General features: G+C 31.8%; 1 protein-coding gene across 1 annotated transcript; it reads right to left on the bottom strand.

Moving 5' to 3' along the window:
* Window positions 1–5,790: 5,790 nt before the first annotated feature.
* Window positions 5,791–20,964, bottom strand: LOC143044988 (uncharacterized). Its single transcript, XM_076217267.1, has 6 exons — window positions 20,870–20,964; window positions 16,707–16,826; window positions 15,492–15,848; window positions 13,125–13,184; window positions 8,443–8,535; window positions 5,791–8,149 (listed from the first exon to the last, which is right to left on the bottom strand). Exons 1-6 carry the CDS (start codon window positions 20,943–20,945, stop codon window positions 7,350–7,352), a joined length of 1,506 nt encoding a protein of 501 aa, XP_076073382.1. The 5' UTR covers window positions 20,946–20,964; the 3' UTR covers window positions 5,791–7,349.
* Between the last annotated feature and the right edge of the window lie 2,912 nt (window positions 20,965–23,876).

Genomic DNA, 23,876 nt, shown 5'->3' with positions numbered 1-23,876 from the left:
TTATTGTTAACTAATTTCGAAAGTACAATGTCTTCCCTTGTTAATAATGTTTGTGAACTTATGTTAACCACGATGTTAGTTTATTTTATTTATAATTACACCTTATGTAAGAATCCGGGGTTTTTATTGGTTAATAGCCAGTGTATTTTTCACCAATTTACTGTTATCAAATGAATATCGTTCATTTTTAACGCCGCCGGGGTATTTGCTAAAAGGATATGCCTTTTTTACCCTCGCTGCCGTGGTATTTGCCAAAAAATACTCTATCCGACTGGACGCTTGTAACGTCACGATCATCAATGCGTTTTAGTACATTAACATTCGGTGTAATTAAACAGATATATCATGTTATTGAGGGATATTTGCGAAAAATACCAGTCTTGAGAATGAATTTCCCTCGCCTTACGGCTCGTGAAATTTAACATTCTCTCGACTGGTATTTTTCGCAAATACCCCTCCTTAACATGATATATCTGTTCAATATTGCTAGAAAGCGCAGAAATACATTAACTGTCATTATATTTCATCAAATATAAATAACTTCATGAAGTTTCTGTTATAAGTATTGTCGAACAAGGTATTGTTAAGGAAACATAATTCTCAAATCACGTTAAATACTTTAAACAAAAATGTGTTGTTTAATTACCCTTTGTAATTATCTCTGTTTTATCCTAGCACTAAATCTAAACGACTAGTCATATATGAAATTATATTTTTGTATTTCACAATGACAGATATTTTCGCCAAATTCAATTGATTACAAAAATGCTTACTGTACATACATTCAAATCACGAAATTACATGTTATTGAAATAACTTTTCAATTCAAAGTATCTTATTTGTGAATTATATTTTATCCTGATATTCAGTTAAAAAGATGATAGTAGGTGCCTATGAACACTGCATTGTACCATAAAGATACACCAATGCTGACGTTGACATACTCATCTTCAAAATGTATCATTGTTGTTTTTTAGAAAGTAAAAAATATGGGGAAAAATGTTGTTTACCAGCAGCGATTGTTTTTGCGTATTATTTCACCATAATCGATCTCTAAAAGGAGAAGCTCTGGTAAGGGCCAATTTCAGCCTAAAATTTGAATTACATCTTTTGAAAGATATCTGACATTTTTTAAATACTCAAGTGTCTACTCCAGTCGATTCAATCAGTTAATGTGAACTATTTGAACTGTTGTGGTCGTTAAAAACGCTCGAATTCAAGCTTAAGGTGGTACCTAACACTACAGGGAGATAACTCTGTAAAGTCAGCTTAACGTTTTAATTACGTTGTGTTGTAAAGGGAATATTAAGCTCCTCAATGATCAAAGTTGGTGTTTGTCAAACTGCTATATAACCAGTGTAATTTTTCTGACAAAACGGTTGGTTCAAAATTTTTGAAATTTTTATATTTTTGTTAAAGGGTCAAAGTAAATACTTGGACGAAATTTTATGAAAATTAAACGAGCCAAATTAATGTTAGTGAAATTGTTGGGTACCACCTTAAATATGAAAAATCTATTTGTCAATTTTCAGATGTTTTTATGAAAATGGAAGTGGTCGCATTCCTGTTCAGTCTCAACATTATATATGTTCTATATTATCATTGAATACACCATATATGAGTGCTGCCACTTCCATTTCAGACAAAACCGTCTTAAGATTATCACAAAAATTGTAAAGATTTCATTTTTTTTGCATGACATAATGATGCTATTACCTGATGCATTTCCGTTGTATTGTATTCTACTTTCCAATAGAAATAAAAAAGTCACATTTTAACGACTTCGTATAAACGCTATATGTTGGGGCCTAACAGGGGTATTACCGGGCCTGCCCCTTGTACAAAATAGTAGTGTCCGTATGAAACAATCAGTGAGGTAAATATATTGAAAACCACTAAATGATGCTATTATCCAATAAAAAAACATGCATTACAATGTCGTATGCAATTATATAATTGTATAGTTTTCTAAAGTCTTATTACTTTGTTAGGCATTCTACACCATCTGCGTTGATTACTTATATGTTGCTTACATATTACGAAGTATGATTTACATCGACCAAGTTGTAAATCATACTTTAGGTTGTTCAATACTTCTATAAAAGTTATGATTACATTTATTAAGCATGTTTCAGATGAACTAGCTCATAACTCAATATTGATAATGAAATCTTAACCTAAATCCATTGAATGGTGGATGTGTACTGATTGATATCTTAGTCAAAAAAGAGTTTTATATCAGAAGTGATTGGTATTGCAGTAGCTTCTGGAATTTGCTATTACTCTCAGATATGCAATGCGTGTTTCAAGCATTTTTATATTTTGTGCTATGTTTCTTCCTGATGACGTATGACCTTTTCAAATATTTGTTAAAGTGGATCTGATGTTTTACTATTCCACAACAGTCAATGAAATGGGGAGGTTTTGATTATCATGTTTAACCTCGGTACATTTTGCATGCTCCTGTACCAAGTTATGAACCTGTACTTCAGTGTTTGTTGTCTGTTGCTGTATATCACATATGTTTTTTTGTTTATTGTGTTGTAAATTTTATTTTGCTACCTTGAATTGGTTTACATGTGTCATGTTGTGACGTTTTACTGCTCAATATGTGAAACAGGTTTTGCTCTTTGTTGAAGGCCATAGAGTAAACTATAATTGGTTTAACGTATACATCATTTATCTGATCTCTTGTCGGAAGTTGTTTCATTTGCATACATACCACGTCTACATCTTTGAATACTTTTAGTATATAAAATAGATATAGGAAGATGTGGTGTGAGTGCCAATGAGACAACTCTCCATACAAATAACAATTTAAAAAGTAAACCATTATAGGTTAAAGTACGGCCTTCAACACGGAGCCTTAGCTCACACCGAACAACAAGCTATAAAGGGCCCCAAAATTACTAGTGTAAAACCATTCAAACGGGAAAACCAACGGTCTAATCTATATAAACAAAACGAGAAACGAGAAACACGTATATATTACATAAACAAACGACAACTACTGTACATCAGATTCCTGACTTAGGACAGGTGCAAACATTTGCAGCGGGATTAAACGTTTTAATGGATCCAAACCTTCTCCCTTTTTCTGAAACAATAGCATAACATCACAACAAAGAAAAACATACGATAAAATATCAATTGGCAGACTTAACTCAATCAAAAAACGTATGATTTGTCTTATACTCTGGATTCATTTATTTTCGTGGGTATCAATTTTCGTAGATTGCTGAAAACTTGCATATTCGTGGACATCTGATTTCGTGGTTTTGCAAATCTCTGTATACATGTTCAAGGGTCTATTGAAAATATGTTATTCGTTGAACATTTGAATTCGTGGTTCACCTGTACCAACGAAACCCACGAAAATTGGTATCCAACGAATAATAATGAATCCACAGTATTCAATGTAATCTTTTGAGAAATGTATATCTTCTTTGATTCATAACTGAAATTCGACAAAATCATATTTAATAATTTTGCGCCGTTATACGAACGCCATCAAATATTTCATACTTGTGTTAACATGTCGCACTTCCTTTTGCACATATCACTATGCTCAGTTGCTCAGTAATTCTTTTATAACGGCTTTGTGATGTAAACAGAACTCATCAGCAAAGTCACAATGTCTGCTTACTTTAGACAGAAAAAAAAACTGTCTAAGTATGAGCGGAAAGACTACAAAATGTACGGGGAACAGAATTTCTGGCTGTCTGTGTATATATAATTTCAATTATCAACCGTCTGACACTATATGGAACTTTCTTGCTCATTTTTTAGATTTACATAATGTCTTACAGCTGTCATTTTACGATATGAAAGTGCAAAAAAAAAAAACGATAATGTAAACACCTGATATGATATGTGCTTTGATAAACATGTATGTTTACTTAAGGAAACCACTAATTCATGGTCCCATTACTTTCTATGTTAAATTCCTCCATTTCAACCAGGCACACCTCTTTCATTTTAAGTTCAAATAAAGTGGCAATCATTGCATTTCAAAGCAACACTTTATGGTGTCTTCTACTGAAAAAATCAACATACCTTACATGGCATATAAGAAAGAACTGGTTCCCGGAACTTCGGATGTACCAAAACAGGTACTTCAGATCTGACAAACAGACTAAATGTACCCTCTTTTTAAAATTTGGTGCAGTTTTTTTAATATTTAAAATTAAAAGTCCAAAAGTGTTCTACAATGATCACCAGTCCTTTAAAGAAAATTAATCACCGCCTTCATTTATCAGATTTGATTTCGTTCAAAGTAATCAGTACGATATTTTACGTTTGAAGTTAGATTCATAACAAACCTGACATAGTTTTATAATATAGTTAATTGCTACCTCAGTTTTATATTAATAAGAATTAAAATGTGCTTTGTTATTAAATGCAATATCAGTATTTAGTTCAAATATATAATCTTAAATTAATCCTAATTCTATCTTATTCATTCTTATGTGACGTCATTTTTCATTTTTTGATGCTCTGTTTTACTAATTCAAATGACGTCATTTTTTCGTCATTTTTCAGTTTCAAATAGGACGTCACTTGGCGTAGAGGTTTAAACGTATTCGGATATGTCTACTTTTGTGTTTCAAATGTCTGGTTATGTAAATGTATTTCAGTTGTTTCCTGTAATTAGTTAATACTTCAGCTTTATCATGTACATCTTTTGTATATTCATTTTATTAAATTTACTGTTTGCAAAAGTATAAATTACTCTAAATTATAGGGATTTTCTGGTAACTTAACAGAAAACCCTTGCCGTTTTTGGCACAACCTTTTTGATCTTTTGGTCCTCGATGCTGTTCAACTTTGTACTCGTTTCGGCTTTCAAACTTTTGTATCTGTGCGTCACACATAGGTCTTGTGTGGACAAAATACACTTCTGGCGTATTAAAATTTTGAACTTGTTGCCTTTTGTTGGCTGTTGTTCGTGTGATTCTTTGTCAATTGTGTTCTCCAATTTATTTATATTGTAGTCCTGTGTTGTCATTTTGATGTTATATTTCACATGGCCATAAAAGTGCGAGGTTTGGCATGCCACAAAACCAGGTTCAACCCACCATTTTTTCCTTTAAAAATGCCCTGTACCAAGTCAGGAATATGGTCATTGTTATATTATAGTTCGTTTCTGTGTGTATTACATTATAACGTTGTGTCGTTTGTTTTCTCTTATTTTTGAGTGTAAATTCACATTGCGATAAGACGTGTCACGGTACTTGTCTATCCCAAATTCATGTATTTGGTTTTGATGTTATATATATATGTTATATTTGTTATTCTCGTGGGATTTTGTCTATGTGTGTTACATTTTAGTGTTATGTCGTTGTTCTCCTCTTATATTTAATGCGTTTCCCTCGGTTTTAGTTTGTTATCCCGATTTTGTTTTTTGTCCATGGATTTATGAGTTTTGAACAGCGGTATACTACTGTTGCCTTTATTTAGCTTTCATTTGATGCCAAAAATACCTAAATATCCTACATATTTTGAAAGTTACACTCATGCGTAGGAACTATTTTGCGTTAAATATGTACTACTTTCTTGTATGTGCTTTCTGGCCGGGCTCGAATTAGTGGTGTTACACCTTAGTGGTGTTACACAATTTCGGCGTGCAATTTATGTACTGTCTGAATTTGATAAAGTCAGAACACATTTCGGCATAATCTTTATCAATAGATGTTTTGGGAAGATTTCCCTTTGATTTATGATTGCTGCTAAAACAACTGCAATCCTTGTGGGAAATGGTGCTTGAAAAAAATCAAGATTTATAATAGATATGCGTTTATTTTTTAGTTTTATACAGTTCACCGATAATACAAATTATTAAACAAAATGTAAAACATACTTTTGATTTATGATATCTGTAGAAAAAAAACATTACACCAACACAATCATTTCAACTATCTATCAAACAATTCACGACAAAACATTTAAAGACTGCCCCAAAAAAATATAGTTTACAAAAACAATCTGTATATTAAGAATTGCAAAGGGAATAACTAACCAAATAATTGATAAGTTGTTCTTGTTTGACGTCAAATGGAGAGAAAAAAATGTATTACTATGATGGGACATAGTCAAAAGATTATGACATATAAATACATAAATGTTACATTTGCTAATGTCAACTTTGTTAAAATATATTTTCACTATGTTAAGAATGATCTATTACTAAGGAAAAGCATCACATTTCCAATTATTCATGATGAGCGAGATGGAAATACATTTGAAGACAAGCCCTTATGTATGCTTGCACAACAAAATTATCTTATTTCAACAGACTAAAAACAAATAATTTGTGATAATAAATGACATATACATGTACATGTACAACTTAGGTATGTATAACTTGAAAATACTATCTCTATACTTTTGTATATTGGTTTGTAAAAATAAATATACCTATAGACTATAGAATATGAAAGTTAAGCAAATGTTTGCCTAAGATCCATTGTATAATTCTATACGGGAACCAATAAAGTTTATTTGCTTTTTGTGGAGTAAAAAGACGTATCATACACTTTTTTCAATCACAAATTTTGTTCAGTCTTAAGTTCAATTGATCCTCAGAGCTAATTTTTGTACTATTTTTTGTTCTTGTTTAATATTATACATATCTTAATAATGAATAAACTACAACCGGAAACCACATGTGCCATACACTGTTGGTATCAGTATCGGATTCGACCCGGAACTGGTTAATCATTGACAATATTGATAATGCGGAAAACAAATAGCCATCGAAACGTTTTATCCCGCTACAATTGTTTGCACCTGTCCTAAGTCAGGAATCTGATGTTCAGTAGTTCTCGTTTCTCGTTTTTTTTATATAGATTAGCCAGTTGGGTTTCCCGTTTGAATTGTTTTCCACTAGTATTTTGTTTGTGCCCCTTAATAGCTTGCTGTGCGGTGTGAGCCAAGGCTCCTTGTTGAAGACCATACTTTGACCTATAATGGTTTAATTTTATAAATTGTGACTTGAATGAAGAGTTGTATCATTGGCACTCATACCCCATCTTCCTATATATGGACTGGTGGAATGTTAAAACTACATTGTCTTATATAAGATATATAAAGTTGAATTCTTTGATTTGTCGTTTATACGTCATGCCGGCTAACAAAATGTTCCTTGTTATTTGATATTATAGAAGTTATATGATTGTGTACATTATATTACATACATACCATTGTTACATTAGCATGCTATTGTTTAGGTTGGATATATTCATTTCATATTGATTCATATAAGATGCAAATCCATAGAAAATATTAAATGCATTAAGAAAATAGTAAATACAAATTGATAATCCGATCTGTGTGTTGCTAGAATACTTTTACCTTGGGGATTTGGTTGATGCATATACATGTTTGTCTGATTCCGGTGGATTAGTAAGGGATTCATACTGAGATGCCTCCTGTTTCATCGATACCTGTGATGCATGTTCCGTAGATTCATAGGTATGTTTATCTGATTCTGGAGGGATAGTAAGCGATTCGTATTGAGATAGCTCCTGATTCATCGATTCCGGTAATGCATGTTCTGTAGATTCATAGGTATGCTCATCCAATCCCTTTTGTTGTTTTAGTGATTGATAATGATTAATGGGTATTGTGTCTGACTCATAAATATGTTCAGCTGTGTTTCGATTGGTAGATAATGATTCGTATCTGTTGCAAATGTTGTCATCCTGTTCAATTGAAGTCTTCATGCTTTGTAATAATGCTTGTTCTGTAGATTCATATGTATGTTTATCTAATTCTCGTTGGTTGGTTAATGATTCATATTGATTTATGGGGATTGAGTCTGATTCATAAATATGTTCAACTGAGGTTCTTTTGGTTGATACAGATTCGTATTCATTGCAAATGTTTTCATCCTGTTCACTTGAAGTCTTCATGCTTTGTGGTTGATGTTGTGTTGTCTTACGAATACTTATATCTGTCATTTCATCATAGTGTATTACATTATAGTCAGACGAATCGATCACTCTTGCTGCAGTTGTATTATGTTGTGTCTGACGACATTGTTTTGAATTTTTGGCTCTCTTTTTTCTGATGCAAACAATCATGATGATCACTATAGCAGCAACTATCAAGACAACAAGTACTGATAAGATAATTACTAGGATACCAGCTGCAAAATAATGAATAAGACGTAAGCAAACAACCGGATTGAACATGTACTTTTTAGAAGTATGGTCAAAATATTTTTAATGGAACAATAATCTTTTAAGGTAAGTATTCTTTACAAAATAGCAATATATTTATTGCAATTCGAATTCAAAATGCCTCAATTTATACTTGTATGTGACGCTCTTTTTCAAATATTTGTGCATATTATAATTTAATAATCATAATGTTGCTTGCTTAAACCCTAACTTTAAAAAAACTGAATTATTGTTTTCTTCTTAATTTAAATTTATATACCTTTGTTACTTTTTTTCAAAATGTGATTATTACCGCCTAATGTGGTACTATATTCTGCTGATATTTCGGAACGGTGCGTTGTCTGAAAATTGTCTAAAATGTAGAAAAGAAATTTTAATATCTTGAAATGGACAAGAATGAAAACTACAAAATCATATAAAACAGTATCAACATTTACATACTAGCAAAATAAAAACTTGGTAATACTGGTACCAGCAAAAACTTGATGTGACATTAGAAGCACTGAACAGGCAAACTGTTTCTGCTTCTTGGTATTACAAGAGAATAAAATCGGTTCTTTCACATTCGATAAACATATGACGGCAGCCAGAAAATATCCATAATTATATGCGACACAGATGTTACATAACAGTCAACCACACATATCTCCATTTCTTTTTTAAAGGAAACGATCAAAATTGTGATGAAGTGTATTTCAAGACCGACCCTCATATTTATTTTCTCATTGTGAGTCAAAGTCGATAAAGCTTTGCTATCAAAAGTACTATTTATTTCAAGTCCGTTAGAATAAAACATTCAAAATAGTCACCAGATTTGGAATTATTCCGTGAAAGGACATCTTCTATACAGTGAATGTCACGGATAAAGCTATTTTTTTTACAGAAAGTTCGTATGCAGTCTGCTTTATTAAAATGAAGGAACAAATCTGCAATCTGTGAAGCACATTTGGTTCCAATATGAATGTCGAAATTTCCACCATTATTTTCTCAACAATGATGTTGATAAAAAAATCATACATTATAAATATGTCCAGTTACAAATGTAGTGTTTTTTGCTTGAATGGGAGTTTTTCTTAATGCAAGTACGATAGGTTTCTTACTAAAACAAAACACGATGATAATATATGTGATGGTCATTACATTTTACCAAATAAAAAAATGTTCTTTCAATATCTCTATAAGTTCAAGCAAGAGGAACTTTTTTGTAAATAGTAGACCTGTAGAATGTGTATATACTAATGCATTTGAGAGTAGACTTTGATTATATGTCTTCATTTAATCATCTCGTTTGAATTTGTATTCCCCAAATCTGAATCACATTGCCTCTCCATTAGTTAATCTAACAGTATCTCGCAAGCCCGTGATGGATTGCTGATACGATAGATGTTAATAATTCAGGCAGAATTTTGCATACCCAGCAACATAACGTTGTTAAACAGCTGCATTGTCAATGTCTAGTTTATTTATCAAGCAGTTACTATAATGCTATTTACAACACCACCAAAAAACATCGTTATTGGGTTTTGTCTGTTGGACCGACCGTGCGAGGACTGATCAAGTTCGTTAAACACTTCCATCATCATCTGTTGGACAAAAATATATATTTGTCAGGGAGGCAGGACAATTGCTTATCAGTACTTTAAATTCAGAAATTATTGGGATGTTTTTATTATTGCGAAAAAAGAAGGGCAACATCTACTAGTAATCCTGTGTAGGATGCTAACACAAAAGTCGCCAAAACGGACCCCAATTCATTGTCCTGCTGTATCCATAGTGCTAATTAACAATAGTGAAAAGTGTCATTATATTTATAGGATTTTGATTTTTTCACATTTAAGCCGTTTCCATGGTTACGGTAGCCGTTTTGAAAATTTTAAAGTCAAAAGTAATGTCTTCATAAGCTAGGCAACATTTGTTTTAAGTTTCATCAATTTTGAAGCATTTTGAAATTTTTCACATTTTAGCAGTTGTATTTACGACATAAAGAACATACTCGATATCATTTGTATTTCAAATTCATCATTTGGAATTCCTGGATTAATATCTTCCTTGTGAGCAGCAACCCTCTATCAAGGAAATCATGATAGGAAATACAAGCCCGGGAGTATCGTATCAATTAGGAGATATATATTCCGTATGCAGGCGCTGCTGGAATGTTGCTACATAGAAATGGAAAGTTCACAATTGGGAAGGTGAAATAATCTCTTTTGTCGTAAAGTTTTGTTTTCAATCTAACCTCATTGTCAACTACTAGATGTAAGTCAAGATATGAGACAGACTTAACTGTATCTGTAGAATCCTTTATCTATACCAAATTTGGTATTATTCATCTATATAGCGGAACGTAAAATTAAAGGATATTGCTAACTTCTTATCTTTCTTTTGAAGTTCCTGTATGAAGTCAACCTTAAAATAATAAAGAAACAAGTCGAAACATGCGACAGGATTATAATCGCCATTATTTAATCTGTATTCTTTATCTAAATGAATTATATGTTATACAGGTAAACTTATCTATGGGGATAGATGTAACACATCAATCTATTAAGTCTTTTTATCCTGGTTTGAATAAACTACCTCAGAGCACCAACCAACTCGGTATATAAGTCTTCTTGTTCATGTTTACTGAATCAATCAATATTATAAAGCTAAATGCATTTGTTTCATTGTTACAATTAAAAAAGTATCGACGGATACCAAAATGACATTCAAATTAATAGGTTGATAATAAACTTGCACTACGCCGTGTTAAAAGAACGAAAAAGACCAAATGCCAAACAATACTTTACAAAACAGTACACAGAAAACTAAAAAAAAATAGAAAATGAACCAAAGCTTAACCACACGTCACCCATTGTGTTGCTTGTATCAACATGAGGAATACAATCCGAATATTCACCCGGGAGGTCATATACGAGGTAAAGAAATCATATAGCAACTTATAGCTACCTCTAAACATGGTGCTTAATTCTGTGAACTTTTTCTCAAACATGTCAAAGGTACCTGTCTGGGACTTATCTTAAATGCAGAAAAAATGTAAAATATCTTGCAATGAACATGGTGGATCAAGTATTGCGTGATGCAAGCTCAGATAAAATAGGATAAAGTGCAATACCATTTGATGAATGGAACGTATATAAGGCGTAGATGTATGTCTAGTATAGTTAATTTCAAATTTATCTCATTTTTATGGATTATCATGTTGCGTACATTGAATATCTCATATTGCTTCAAATACAAACTGAAGTGTATTGATCAGCATTCTTTTACTGGTCAGATTATTGTCTATGTTACCTAGATCTTAAATATTATGACATCTGAATGTTAAGGTTTTTTAAATCAAATTGAATAAGTATTCATGTTCTGTTCCAATCTTAAGTATTTTCTTGATTGAAAATACAATATATGCAAATATAAATTTTATCTAAAATAAGGTTTTAATCACACGTCATATTTAGTCTCCACTACACTAGCAACTTTGACCCTTGACATTATATAATATTTGTGATGTGTCTATCTTTTGAAGACAGTTGTAATGGTCTTATCATGGTATATAATTATATTTGACCGTAATCTTCTACAAGGTGACGTCAGGGTCATAAGGTAACATATTTTTATTATATGAATCAATAAGTACTAAATTTCAAATATATTGCAAGCTCAATTATTATAGTATTCAGTTACAATCAGAAAAGGATCTTTGACATATCAAAGACAGACGAACCAACATCGAACATCACCTATTTGGTATTTTTATTAATCATAATAAATAATAAAGTGATTAAAACTATTATTGACTTTTTGGAATAATTAATTATATTACATAAAATATATCGTTACTTTAATCATGCATGATATAGTAAACGTGTATACTTCAGGATTTATTTCAAGCGGCTCAACTGAAAGTCCTTATATTGAACATTACACACTGGATTAAACATGTATGAAATAAAATTACCAGGATCTTTCTTTTACACATTCAAGCAATTGTCATCCACAAACATTGTATATACGTGAATACACGCACGTAACTATATAATGTATAACTTGTTTATAAGAAAACTTACTATTGCATTGATACGAACAGAAATGGTTTTGCTAGAGACGTAACAGACTTCATTTCCTTAACTAATATGTTGATTATTGTTATTTGATCCTTAAACGTTACATTTTATTATCTATTTACTTTAGCAGTGCATACGAATTTTTTTCGCTAGTTTTAGATATGGACTTATTGATATAATACAGAGAACTATTGATGAATCATTAGTCTTAATACACAATTAAACTATTATCTACATATTTCAATAGCCAAAAATACAAAGTAAAGCAATTTTTTTCTGTATAGGTGTTTCCAGTGTAATCTTATTTGAATATTGAATCAATAGCAGCTTATTATACGCTTTAAGGCATCTCAAAAATATTTCACTAGAATTGCTAGGAGTTGTTTGAATTTATATTTAGTGACATGAAGTTTGTGTTTCTTATATCTATTTTGTAAATCGAACATAGTTTAAACATGTTCAATATTATCTGTCGATAGAAATGGGCGTCTTCATTATGTACGTGCAGTATCTTTCATACGTAATTAGTTACACGTGTATACACAAATATGTTCAATTTGATAACAGTCTTTGGACATGTAAAGATCAGTAAAATTAGAATATATCTCATTTGATGGAATTTGTAATTTTTTTCTCAAAATTCTTCTTCTTCTTTTAATTGATGATTAATAGAGTAAGAGTGCTTTTACATTTTAAATATATAAAACTTTAAAATTCACCGGGTGAACTCTACATTATGGTAGAGTTGTCGTGGTCCAATTTAAATCATTTATACAAGACCGATTTAAATCTTTTATACAAGACTTGATGAAGGTTTTTGTTCTTTTTGTTAATTTTATATTTTCTTTGTTTCTTTTTAAAAAAATGTTATAATTACCCCCTAATGTGGTGTTGGATTCTGCTGCTATTTCCACACAGGGCGGCGTCTGGAAATTGTCTAAAATGCCGAAAAGAAATTTTTAATATCTTGAAATGGACAAGAATAAAAACTACAAAATTAGTAACATTAGTAACAATATTTACATTGCAAAATAAAAGCTAAGCCGCGATTGATCTCCGGAAGGCACAATGCAGATTCTGCTCAACATACGTCAACTATTGTGTTTCTCGTCTCAATACAAACCTTATATGTGCCCGGTAGGTCACATTCGAGGAAAAGGAAAACAAACATGTATAACTACCTTTAAACATCGTTCTGGATTCTGTTAACATTTTCTCAAGAGTGGTTGGTTTGGAATTGTCAAAAATGCAGAAAAAATGTAAATAATCTTGCAAAGGACATTATGGATCAAGAATTGCGTATGCGCAAAATACGGGTTAAAGTAAAGCAAGCTCAGATAAAGTAGGATATAGTGCAATTCGATTTGATGAATTGAATGTATATAAGGTATAGATGTATGTATAGTATAGTTAATTTCAAGTTTATCTTATTTTTATGGATTATCTTGTTGCGTACATTGAATATCTCATATTGGTTCAAATACAAAATGAAGTGCATAGATCAGCATCGTTTCAATGGTCGAATTATATATTACCTTGATCTTAAATATAATAACCTTTGAGTGTGAAGGTTTCTTTAAACAAATGTGATAAGCTTTCATGTTCTGTTCTAATTCCAAGTATTTTTTTGATTGAAAACACAATATATGCAAATAAGGTTTAATCAAAAGTCATATTTTTCTCCACTCCACTAGTAACTTTGAGAATCCACTAGAACAATTATGAAACACCCATAGGTAATCCATAAAAGATGAGCCCTATGAATATTTTCAGGCACATATAGTTTTCAAAGGTTTCCAGGCGTTTGTGTAATGTTAAAATGTTTCTTTTTGCGGAGAGCAAAATGGTTTAAAACTTTGTTGTATTTTTGTAACAGCCAGTTGTAAAGATAAATTATAAAGGTTGCCAAACATGCTTTGCTTTTAAAGACAAAAACATATCAACATATAAAACAGCTTCCTAAGAACAGATCCTAAAACTCTACTTAATATTCAATATAATGGCAAATAACAAACAAGTTAATACTTTACATATACAGTTTTATATAAAAAAAAGCGATGTGGTATAACTGCCAATAAGAAAAAATAATATGTTACTACTACTGTCTTTTTTATCACCAAAAAATACAGAGAAAAAGAAAAAAAAATAGCAGCACAAACCCAACTAAAACATGGTCGACATTGTCATTGTCATGTTGCTCAATTAATCATCTGGTACGTGATATTCAAACCAAGCGAAATTGCGTCATGCAGTAGACATAATAGTAGTAAATTGTTGAACACCTACGATACTAACAAGCTAATAAGACATCCGTGAATTTCAGTTATCTAAGACTGATACATAACCAATAATAAAAATAATGACGATATGTATCGATTTTAAAACGAAGACAAGAACGACAAAATACTCAATAAATTGAATAATTCAACATGAGTCAGCACAAATACAGACGTTTGCGGTGTAAACGGGTATTTGTTTGATTTTTAAACATCCAATGACGAATCGCATTCGATGACGCAATACGAAGTGAACGATAATAGAGTAGTGCTTTGAAAGATTGAGTGTACATAGTAATCTGATACATGAGTATTCAATGAAAGTCAACCAAACACTGGTGGAGTCTGTCAACCGTAATTTATGAAGAAATGCAACTTCAATAATTACCATAAAATTAGTCAACATTAAACGCCGTCCTATTTTTACATCGTGGACATTTATATAGTCACAGTCTGGCTTATTAAAATATATTTCTTTTTGTTTTGACATATGTATCTAAAAAACAGAAATAAATCAAGGTTCTCGTATGTCATCATTCTTGTATTGAACATTTGTAATATAATAGATATTTGCATTGTTATAAACAATGTTATTGATAGTAGTTATCAAAGGTACCAGGATAATAATTTAATACGCCAGACGCGCGTTTCGTCTACATAAGACTGATCAGTGACGCTTAGATCAAAATTGTTATAAAGCCGAAAAAGGACAAACACGACACAGTTGAAGAGCATTGAGAACCCAAAATTCCAAAAAAAGGTTGACATTGTTTTTTTTTGTCCAACCATATGCAACCGAAGATAAACATGCATAAACCTTGAGCAAGGTACTTGTTACAATAGTATTGTGAAGATGTTTGAAGGATGCCTTAACCAATTGTTTTTCTGTCGAAATAATATCATATGTATGTAAACTGCAAGCTTACTCCGCCATGTTTTGTATCTATGCTATTCTACTTTACACTTACATTCACATGGCCTATATTGTATCGATGTATCATCTATTACAATAAGACGTATTTCTGTTGAAGTACGCTGTTTGTAATATGCCTCCAATGTTATCCTAAACGCATCTCGTGCATATACATTTACTGATTTCTTGATCCATGTATTAAATAACGTAGACTTGCTATCCACAGTAAAAAGTAAAAATTTATTGCCATCAGTAATCTTGTATATACTAAAAAAGCAATCTAAAGAATTTCTATAAAACTGATACCAAAGTGACAAACATATTGGTTCCATGAATTTTCTATCTGTATCAATACGTGTTGTGCCAGCTTTACCATTCCAGGAAAACGCATTAATGGTATAACCCCTACGAGCTGAAATATAAATAAACTATCAATACGTGCAAAGCATTTTATCTTTTTATTTATATTTGAAAAATAAAAGTCACTGTAAAGCGAATTCAAAATAAAATAGGGAAATCGGTATTAAGCCCTTTTGATTGAATTATTTCCCTTTGTTTAATATTGAAAATGTAAACTATATCAAATTTGCGAATAATCCAGTCCTTTTCGGTCATAGTTCTAGAACCAATGTGTCTTTGCAAACTTCCTTTGATGGATATTTACAAAAATGTTGTGTAATTTTAAGGGAAAATGCTTAAAATTTTACTTTTAACGAAATGGAAAGGTTGAAATCATCATCTTTTTGAAAGAATTAGACCGAAAACTTAAGAAAGCAGGTTAGTTAAAAGTTTTTTAACTTTACAATTCAACCTACAAGGTGTTTCTCTATAGGCAGACAAATCATGAGCAAAATCTTCTTTAATCGCTATTTGTGTTTTTAATCTTGATTTTTTACAATTTTTCATTTTCTATAGCAATTATACTCCAGTTACCACCTGGTTACGCTTCCGATTTTAAAACAAAAAAGGCCGAACGATTTCAAGGTAAACAATGTGCATTTGTTCACGGACAGAAGCCTAAAAATATGTAAAATTGTTGTTTCAATATAGAAATTAAAATATTTATATTTTTATTAAAGGAGCATATATAATCATATTGTAATGGCTGTCGTCGTGATAACGCAAAATGGCATCTATGCAAATTAGCATATATAGTACCCGAAATTTTGCCATATGTCACATGCGTCTTATACACAAGCTTAAGAGAAGCATTACTTTTGCTTTGGATATTTCCATTGGGTAAACTAACAAAGATAAGCAATTGTCATACCTGAACTTAATCGGGTATGATCTTTCAAGACAACACTACGTTGCCATGTTGTATTTATTGATGACACGACTATCCAATCTCCCAAATCTGTCTCGAAAGTACTTAGTCTTGTACAGTTCGCTGAAACGATTTGATGTTTATAATCAGCTATATATCATGTAATCATGAATGTATATGACACAGGTGTCATTCGGTATATCGAGAAAAAGATCGTGAAAGAAAAACTAATGGTGGACAAGAATTGCGATCAGATCGTGAAAGATCTGGAATAAGGTAAAACACAAAAATGCTGAACTCCGAGGAAAATACAAAACGGAAAGACGGATCGTGAATGCAATTAATTGAAATTCTACTTCAAAATTTGTGAAAAACATGCTATATTTTCAAAAGTAGAACTTAATCAGAAAAAATTCTCCCAAGTTTTTGAAAGTCATGCGCACCATTTTTGAAAGTCGTTAGCACGAGTTTGAAAGCTGTGCGCACAATTGTGAGATGTTATGCACGTCAGTTTGAAGTTATGCACTCCAGCTCGAAAGTCATGCGCACAAGTTCGAAAGTCGTGCGGACAAGCTGAAAATTTGTATGAACGATTTCTCAAACTGGTGCGCACCAGGTTAAATCTCCGGCAGACATATTTATATTAAAATGAATATTAAGGGTCCATAATTATCTTTTTCTATGCTGACTGTATTATAAATTGCAAAAACTGTTTTTGTTTTTTTTCTATGTTTGATTTAATTGCATGTAGGTTAATTTGAGTTTTAAACTCAGTAATGCTGTTTGTCTGTGATGTATGTTTACAATATCCTTTAACTCTACTTTCCGCTATATAGATGACGTTCTTTCAATAAATAATTCAAAATTTGGTGACTATGTTGAACGTATCTATCCCATCGAACTAGAGATAAAGGATACAACAGATACAGTGAAGTCGGCCTCATATCTTGACTTACATCTAGAAATTGACATTGAGGGCCGGTTGAAAACAAAACTTTACTACAGAAGAGATGATTTCAGCTTTCCAATTGTGAACTTTCCATTTCTAAGTAGCAACATTCCAGCAGCATATGCATACGGGGTATATATCTCCCAATTGATACGATATTCCCGTGCTTACATTTCCTATCATGATTTTCATGAATTGTTACTCACAAGAAAGCTATTAAACCAAGAGTTCCAAATGGTGAAGTTGAAATCATCCCTTCGTAATTTTTTCGGACGGCATCACGAGTTGGTTAACCATCATGTAATAACCGTTTCACAAATGATCTCGGATATGTTCCTTACAACTACAATCCCCTTCAATTTAATGAATGTGACCTACCGAATTAGACCTTTTACCGGATTTGTTATAACATAAGCACGACGTGTGCCACATGCGGATCTGGATCTGCTTACCCTTCCGGAGCACCTGAGATCGCCCCTAGTTTTTGGTGGGGTTCGTGTTGCTTATTCTTTAGTTTTCTATGTTGTGTCATGTGTTCTGTTGTTTGTCTTTTTGTCTTTTTCATTTTTAGCCACGAGTCAGTTTATTTTCGATTTATGAGTTTGACTGTCCCTCTGGTATCTTTCGTCCCAGATATGGTCACATTAACCAAATAGTATAAGCTAGCTAGGAAAATTCCTGTACTATGTCAGGGATATGACAGTTGTTTTCCTGTGGGGTTTTTAAACAAATGTTTTAACGTGCTTCTTACGTAAGTACAAAATTTAATCCTGATACCTATGATGATTTTATTTTCCACAATGTTAAAAAATCATCAAGAAACTCCGTTTTATTGATAAGACTGCACATAAAAAATGAATGGAAAGTAAAAGTAAAATAATCAGGTCCAATGGCATTGAACTATCATTTTCCGTATTCACAAACAAAATTGAAGAGGAATAGGTCATGAAAACCCAATCGTTTGCTTTAGCAATTACAAAGATAAATCATCATTTGTTTTCAGAGGGATTGGAGGGTTTTGGCAATGAAGAATAAGCAGCAACAGATCTTTCACAATCCTTTTCACAATCATGAAAATGCGGTACCCGATCTTTTACGATCCGAAATATCACTTTTTTACAAATATAACCAATTTTACAAAGTTTTTGATTTTACTCATTGACAATCAAAATAACTACAAGCACTAATATATTGAACGCTATTAAAAATTTGAACATGTTGAAAGAAATCATATTTTCCCTACAATCTCGATGAGCATCAGGCTTTTGTAGTTAGGGATCGTGCATTCGGATGTAAATATCATTCTTGTTTGATTTGGGTTTTTTCTTCTTTTTTCTTTTCGTTTTCGACTGAAAAGAAGTCAAGCATTGCTGTGCTGGTTTTTCGATCAAAAAGTATAATGAAAACACTGGTCTGACGGACATAAAACAAAATTTCACACTTTTCACAACAGTTTTATAAAAACAAATTCATCTAAAATATTATTCAAGATTCGATGTATACACGCCTTATTGGATATTTCTAAAAATTAATATAAAAATTTCTTTCAAATAAAATTTATGTTCGATATGTTAAACAATAAATTTAAACCTCTGCTGCACACACGTTAATTATAGTTCCCATCCATATTAGACATCAACAACAGTTTAAAGCGCTAACCACTTACGAAAACTGTATCGACAGAAAAAGCAGCATACAACAAAATACAAGTCTGATAGCCTGACTTTATTCTCGTGGGGGTGAAACTGCTTAAAACATTAAGTTATTATACCACAACGTATCAAAGGAGATGTGTTGTAGGTAACTATGTAAAGGACCATAATGAAGTACGTCCAAAATATTATATGGGGTTAAAAAGATTAAGGATGTACTTAGGTGAGGTTTTGGAATTTACCAAAAATTTAGAAGATTCTTTATTTTCTTTCTTTTGTTTTGAGACCTAATCAGCTAATAATACCAATGCAAATATAAGGTAAAAGTCCGAGTCAGCCTTTTCCCACCATATTTTAAATCTCAACTATCTCGAAAAGGAGGTCCATGACCTATCAATATTTTTAGCTTATTTTATTCCTTAATTAATGCTCTACCAGCTTATAGTATCAATTTTAACTTCTTAATTTATTAATTTTCATCTAACCTCACCTAAGTACATCCTTAATGCTCTTAATTAAAAAGGCTTTACAGGAAATCGGTCCAAAATAACTATTGTGATATTCATGTTTAGGTGCTTATTGGAGATCATTATATATTGAATTAATTTAACCAATAGCAAATGTTTTGAAGTTTTTAAAGAGTTGGACGTTTGTCTATCGCTGATGTACGTATTGGGATCCAAAAACTTTAAACTAACTTGTTTTTGCGAGCGATTTATTTTCGCCAATTTCGAGAGCAAGAAAAATTAAAACAGGAACCTAAATCATAGCAAAAAAGTCCCTTAATTCTAATTTGACACGTTTAAAAATTAAGATAAGTAATTTGAAAACTTTATTACTGGATGTATGTTAATACTTCTTTCATTATTTGCAACATACACTGTTTTGGTTGTTTCCCCTGATCTATATAAATCCTTACATATATTTAAAATTTGGTATAATAGACTCAATTGTAACCCTTCGCAGATCCTTTAGATCTTTTATAAACATACACGAAGATTTTAATGTCATCTCTGACCTCGTTATTTTGTCGTTGTAAGGGTGTCGACAAATGTCTTGAAAAAAGGTCTGCATAAATACAGCTTTGTTTAATATAATAGTGCTTTGTTTTCCCATATGGCATGATACGTTTTGTATTTTGTACAATACCACAGCAGTAATTACATGCTTGCCTTGGGATAGAAAAGTTGGTTATATTACCAGAAAAAAATGCTTTTTGAGTAGAGTTTGCATATCACCTGTCATAGGTTTACATGCAGCATATACTTAAGAAAAAAAAAGAAAAAAAGTTCGGTAATACTTCTGGTACAAAATTTTACTGTGCAACAGGTACATTTGATTTCTGGCAAATTGGAAACTACTGCTACATGTTCAAAGCTTAATTCATAGTTCAAATCACATTCCAATTACAATATCAAGATTCATATTCCTATAACATAACAATTGTACCGTCTTGCATGTGAATGTAATAGTTTTCGCTGGAAGTTTGTTGTCCACCCATAACGTGAAACATATAACTAAATACATTAAAAGGTAGTGCATAGATTTCACCCAACAAATCCTACCTGCGACCTGCATTGATGATATACCAAGACATTGAAAATATAAAAATAAGAATTCACTTATCCACAACGTATCCATTTTAAACACTACATTTGTATGTGATATCATTCAGGAAGTGTTACAAATCTAAATGTAGGAGTTATGACAATTAAATATATTTGTTTTGTATATTAAAACCATCAAAAACACCCTCTTACTCGGACATATACCGACGTATATTTTATTGTTTGTTAATTTGAAATCTAAACTGAAATTTTCATGGAATTTAGAATTTTTGTTTAAATGTATACGTGTATTTTATTAATTTCATTATCCAAATATGCTCTTTAATCAAAGAACATATCTGAAAAACGATTATAATATCCGCCTTACTAATATGTCAGTACCTTGATTAAGATGTAATTTTGTTTTCACGTTCATCTTGTTTTCCGGTAAGAGATTAGTTGCTGAAGATAGATAATGAAAATCGTTAGTGACATAATAAGTAATTATAAAAAAATTACTTTCATTTTTATACTATTCTTCATAATCAGGTTACAGGCCACCCACGGACAAACTTTACATTGGATAAAGACATATGGTTATCACTAGACTTACCCGATCCAAAAGTTAAACACAAGCCAGGCAGAAATTAACGTATTCTGGATGCTTTGTGAAGAGATTATTTTGTTATAAGAAAAGGGGTATTAAAAAAATCCAGGAGAGTTTCATCTCTGTTTTACCGTTAGCGGTAAATCTAAACGACTAAGTGAGATATGAGAACACATTTTGGTAATGTTTTATCGATTCAGTGACTGATATGATAGTTATATTCAATTGACATTTTGCAAAACCGGTGATTTTGAATTGTAGTAGCGAGAAGCGAAAATTATTGAAGGAACTCATATATTATACCACACCGATACACTGATGCTGAGTTTAACATGCTAGGTCATAAAATTACAAAATTACATGTTCGAATTCGAGAGCACATTATTTCTTATATGATTCTGCCCGTCTCTGTTATTAGGGCCCCGCCTTTAGACGGGTCGCCCTATAGTGATCAGTCCAGAATCTAGAGAACCATTATGATTTCATACTTTATACTTTACATGTTTATTAACCACCGCCAGAGGGCGTGTCATGATGTATGTACAACTTCCTAGGTCAAAGGCGGGTCGCCCTATAGTAATCAGTCTGTCCGTCCGTCCGTCCGTCCGTAACACTTTAACTTTGTGTCCGCTCCATATCTAGAGAACCATTATGATTTCATACTTTATACTTTACATGTTTATTAACCACCACCAAAGGGCCTGTCATGATGTATGTACAACTTCCTAGGTCAAAGGTCAAGGTCAAAAAACTTTGGTTTCAGTTGACAACCATGTGTCCTGTGGTGAAGATCGTGTCCGCTCTATATCTTGAGAACCGTTATGATTTCAAAGTTTATACTTGACATGTATATGAACCAACACCAGAGGGTGTGTCATAATTTATGAACGACTGCCTAGGACAAAGTTAAAGGTCAAAAACTCTGGTTTCAGTTTACAACCCCATGTCCTATGGTAAAGATCGTGTCCGCTCTATATCTTGAGAACCGTTATCATTTCAAAGTTTATACTTGACATGTATATAGACCAACACCAAAGGGTGTGTCATAATTTATTTACAACTTCCTGGGTCAAAGGTCAAGGTCAAAAACTTTGATTTCAGTTGACAAACCCATGTCCTATGGTAAAGATACAATTTTTTAATGCACATTATTCACAGAGGGGCCCACAGAGATGGCTCCCATCGCAATGATATCTAGTTACTCCTAATTAACTCCACCAAAGCTGAGAGGCATCACATTCAAATGTTAAAATATTAGTTTCGATCTCTTGATCATGGAAAGCACGTTACCCCACTGAACCCGTGTGAATGTAAATGTGGATAATCAACAAATTTGTATATATGCGACAGCGAATCAGTGAGAAAACCAAACTTTAGAACTAGAAAATTGTTTATAAATGACATGTCAGGAGCTCTCAGTATTCCTCATTCTATAATTCATAACAAATGTTAATTCAGTTATAACTACAAACAATTCTAATTAACAAAAACCATCACAAATAACAGCTTACAACGACTGACGAATTCAGATACCCACTTCACCTAGTAAAAAACTTTCAATACAAGAAATATAAGTAAATAATTATCAAAGGTACCAGGCTTATGATTTAATACGCCAGACTCGGATGACTCATCAGTGATGCTCAGATCAAAATTGTTAGAAAGCCATTCAAGTATAAAGTCGAAGGGCATTATGGAATAAAATTTCCCAGAAAGAATGTAAAAGTGCCATTTTTGCCTTTTTGTTAATATTTTTTGTTTACTTTTTTAATTATCTTTTTTTAACCTTTAATGCCAACCGAAATAAAAATATCAATTATCAAACATAAACAGGAAGTTTAACATCTATCAACTAGTTGACTGAGTTACTGCCAGCTTCCTGTTATAAGTTGCTGTATAATACATATATGCGTGGTGTAGTACATTTCCTTCTTTTCCAAAATAAGTGGGAGTTGTGACATCTAAAACTATATACAGTAAGCATGACAATAAATGCCTTATATTATTCATCCCTTTATATTGTTTATCAATTTAAGTTCATAGTAAAAAAAGAAAATGTAGACTGTATAAAAGGTATGTTATACATGTGTAATGCAGACTTATAATGCGTGTGACTAAATCGTGAGTTTATAGTTCAAAAGGCACGTTGACTACTGGTTATCATATTTTTTTTACGTTTAATTTTTTTATTGGTCCTCTTTTGAAATATATCAGACTATGTCATGTCGGCTATTTATTACCTTATTATACATGCTATACGTAGAGGTTTTTCTGATTGTTGACAGCTGAACCATGCTTCTAATGTTCCTAAATCTACATCATTTGGTTTGGTTTATTAGAAAATATAGCTAGATTTGGATAAACAAAGCATCCTGAATGTATATAAAGTCGGGGTTTACTATTGAAAATATAATGGAC

The sequence above is a fragment of the Mytilus galloprovincialis genome, chromosome 9, assembly GCF_965363235.1.
Source record: "Mytilus galloprovincialis chromosome 9, xbMytGall1.hap1.1, whole genome shotgun sequence".
NCBI classification, from domain to species: domain Eukaryota; kingdom Metazoa; phylum Mollusca; class Bivalvia; order Mytilida; family Mytilidae; genus Mytilus; species Mytilus galloprovincialis.
This window is presented reverse-complemented; position numbering and strand designations above follow the sequence as displayed.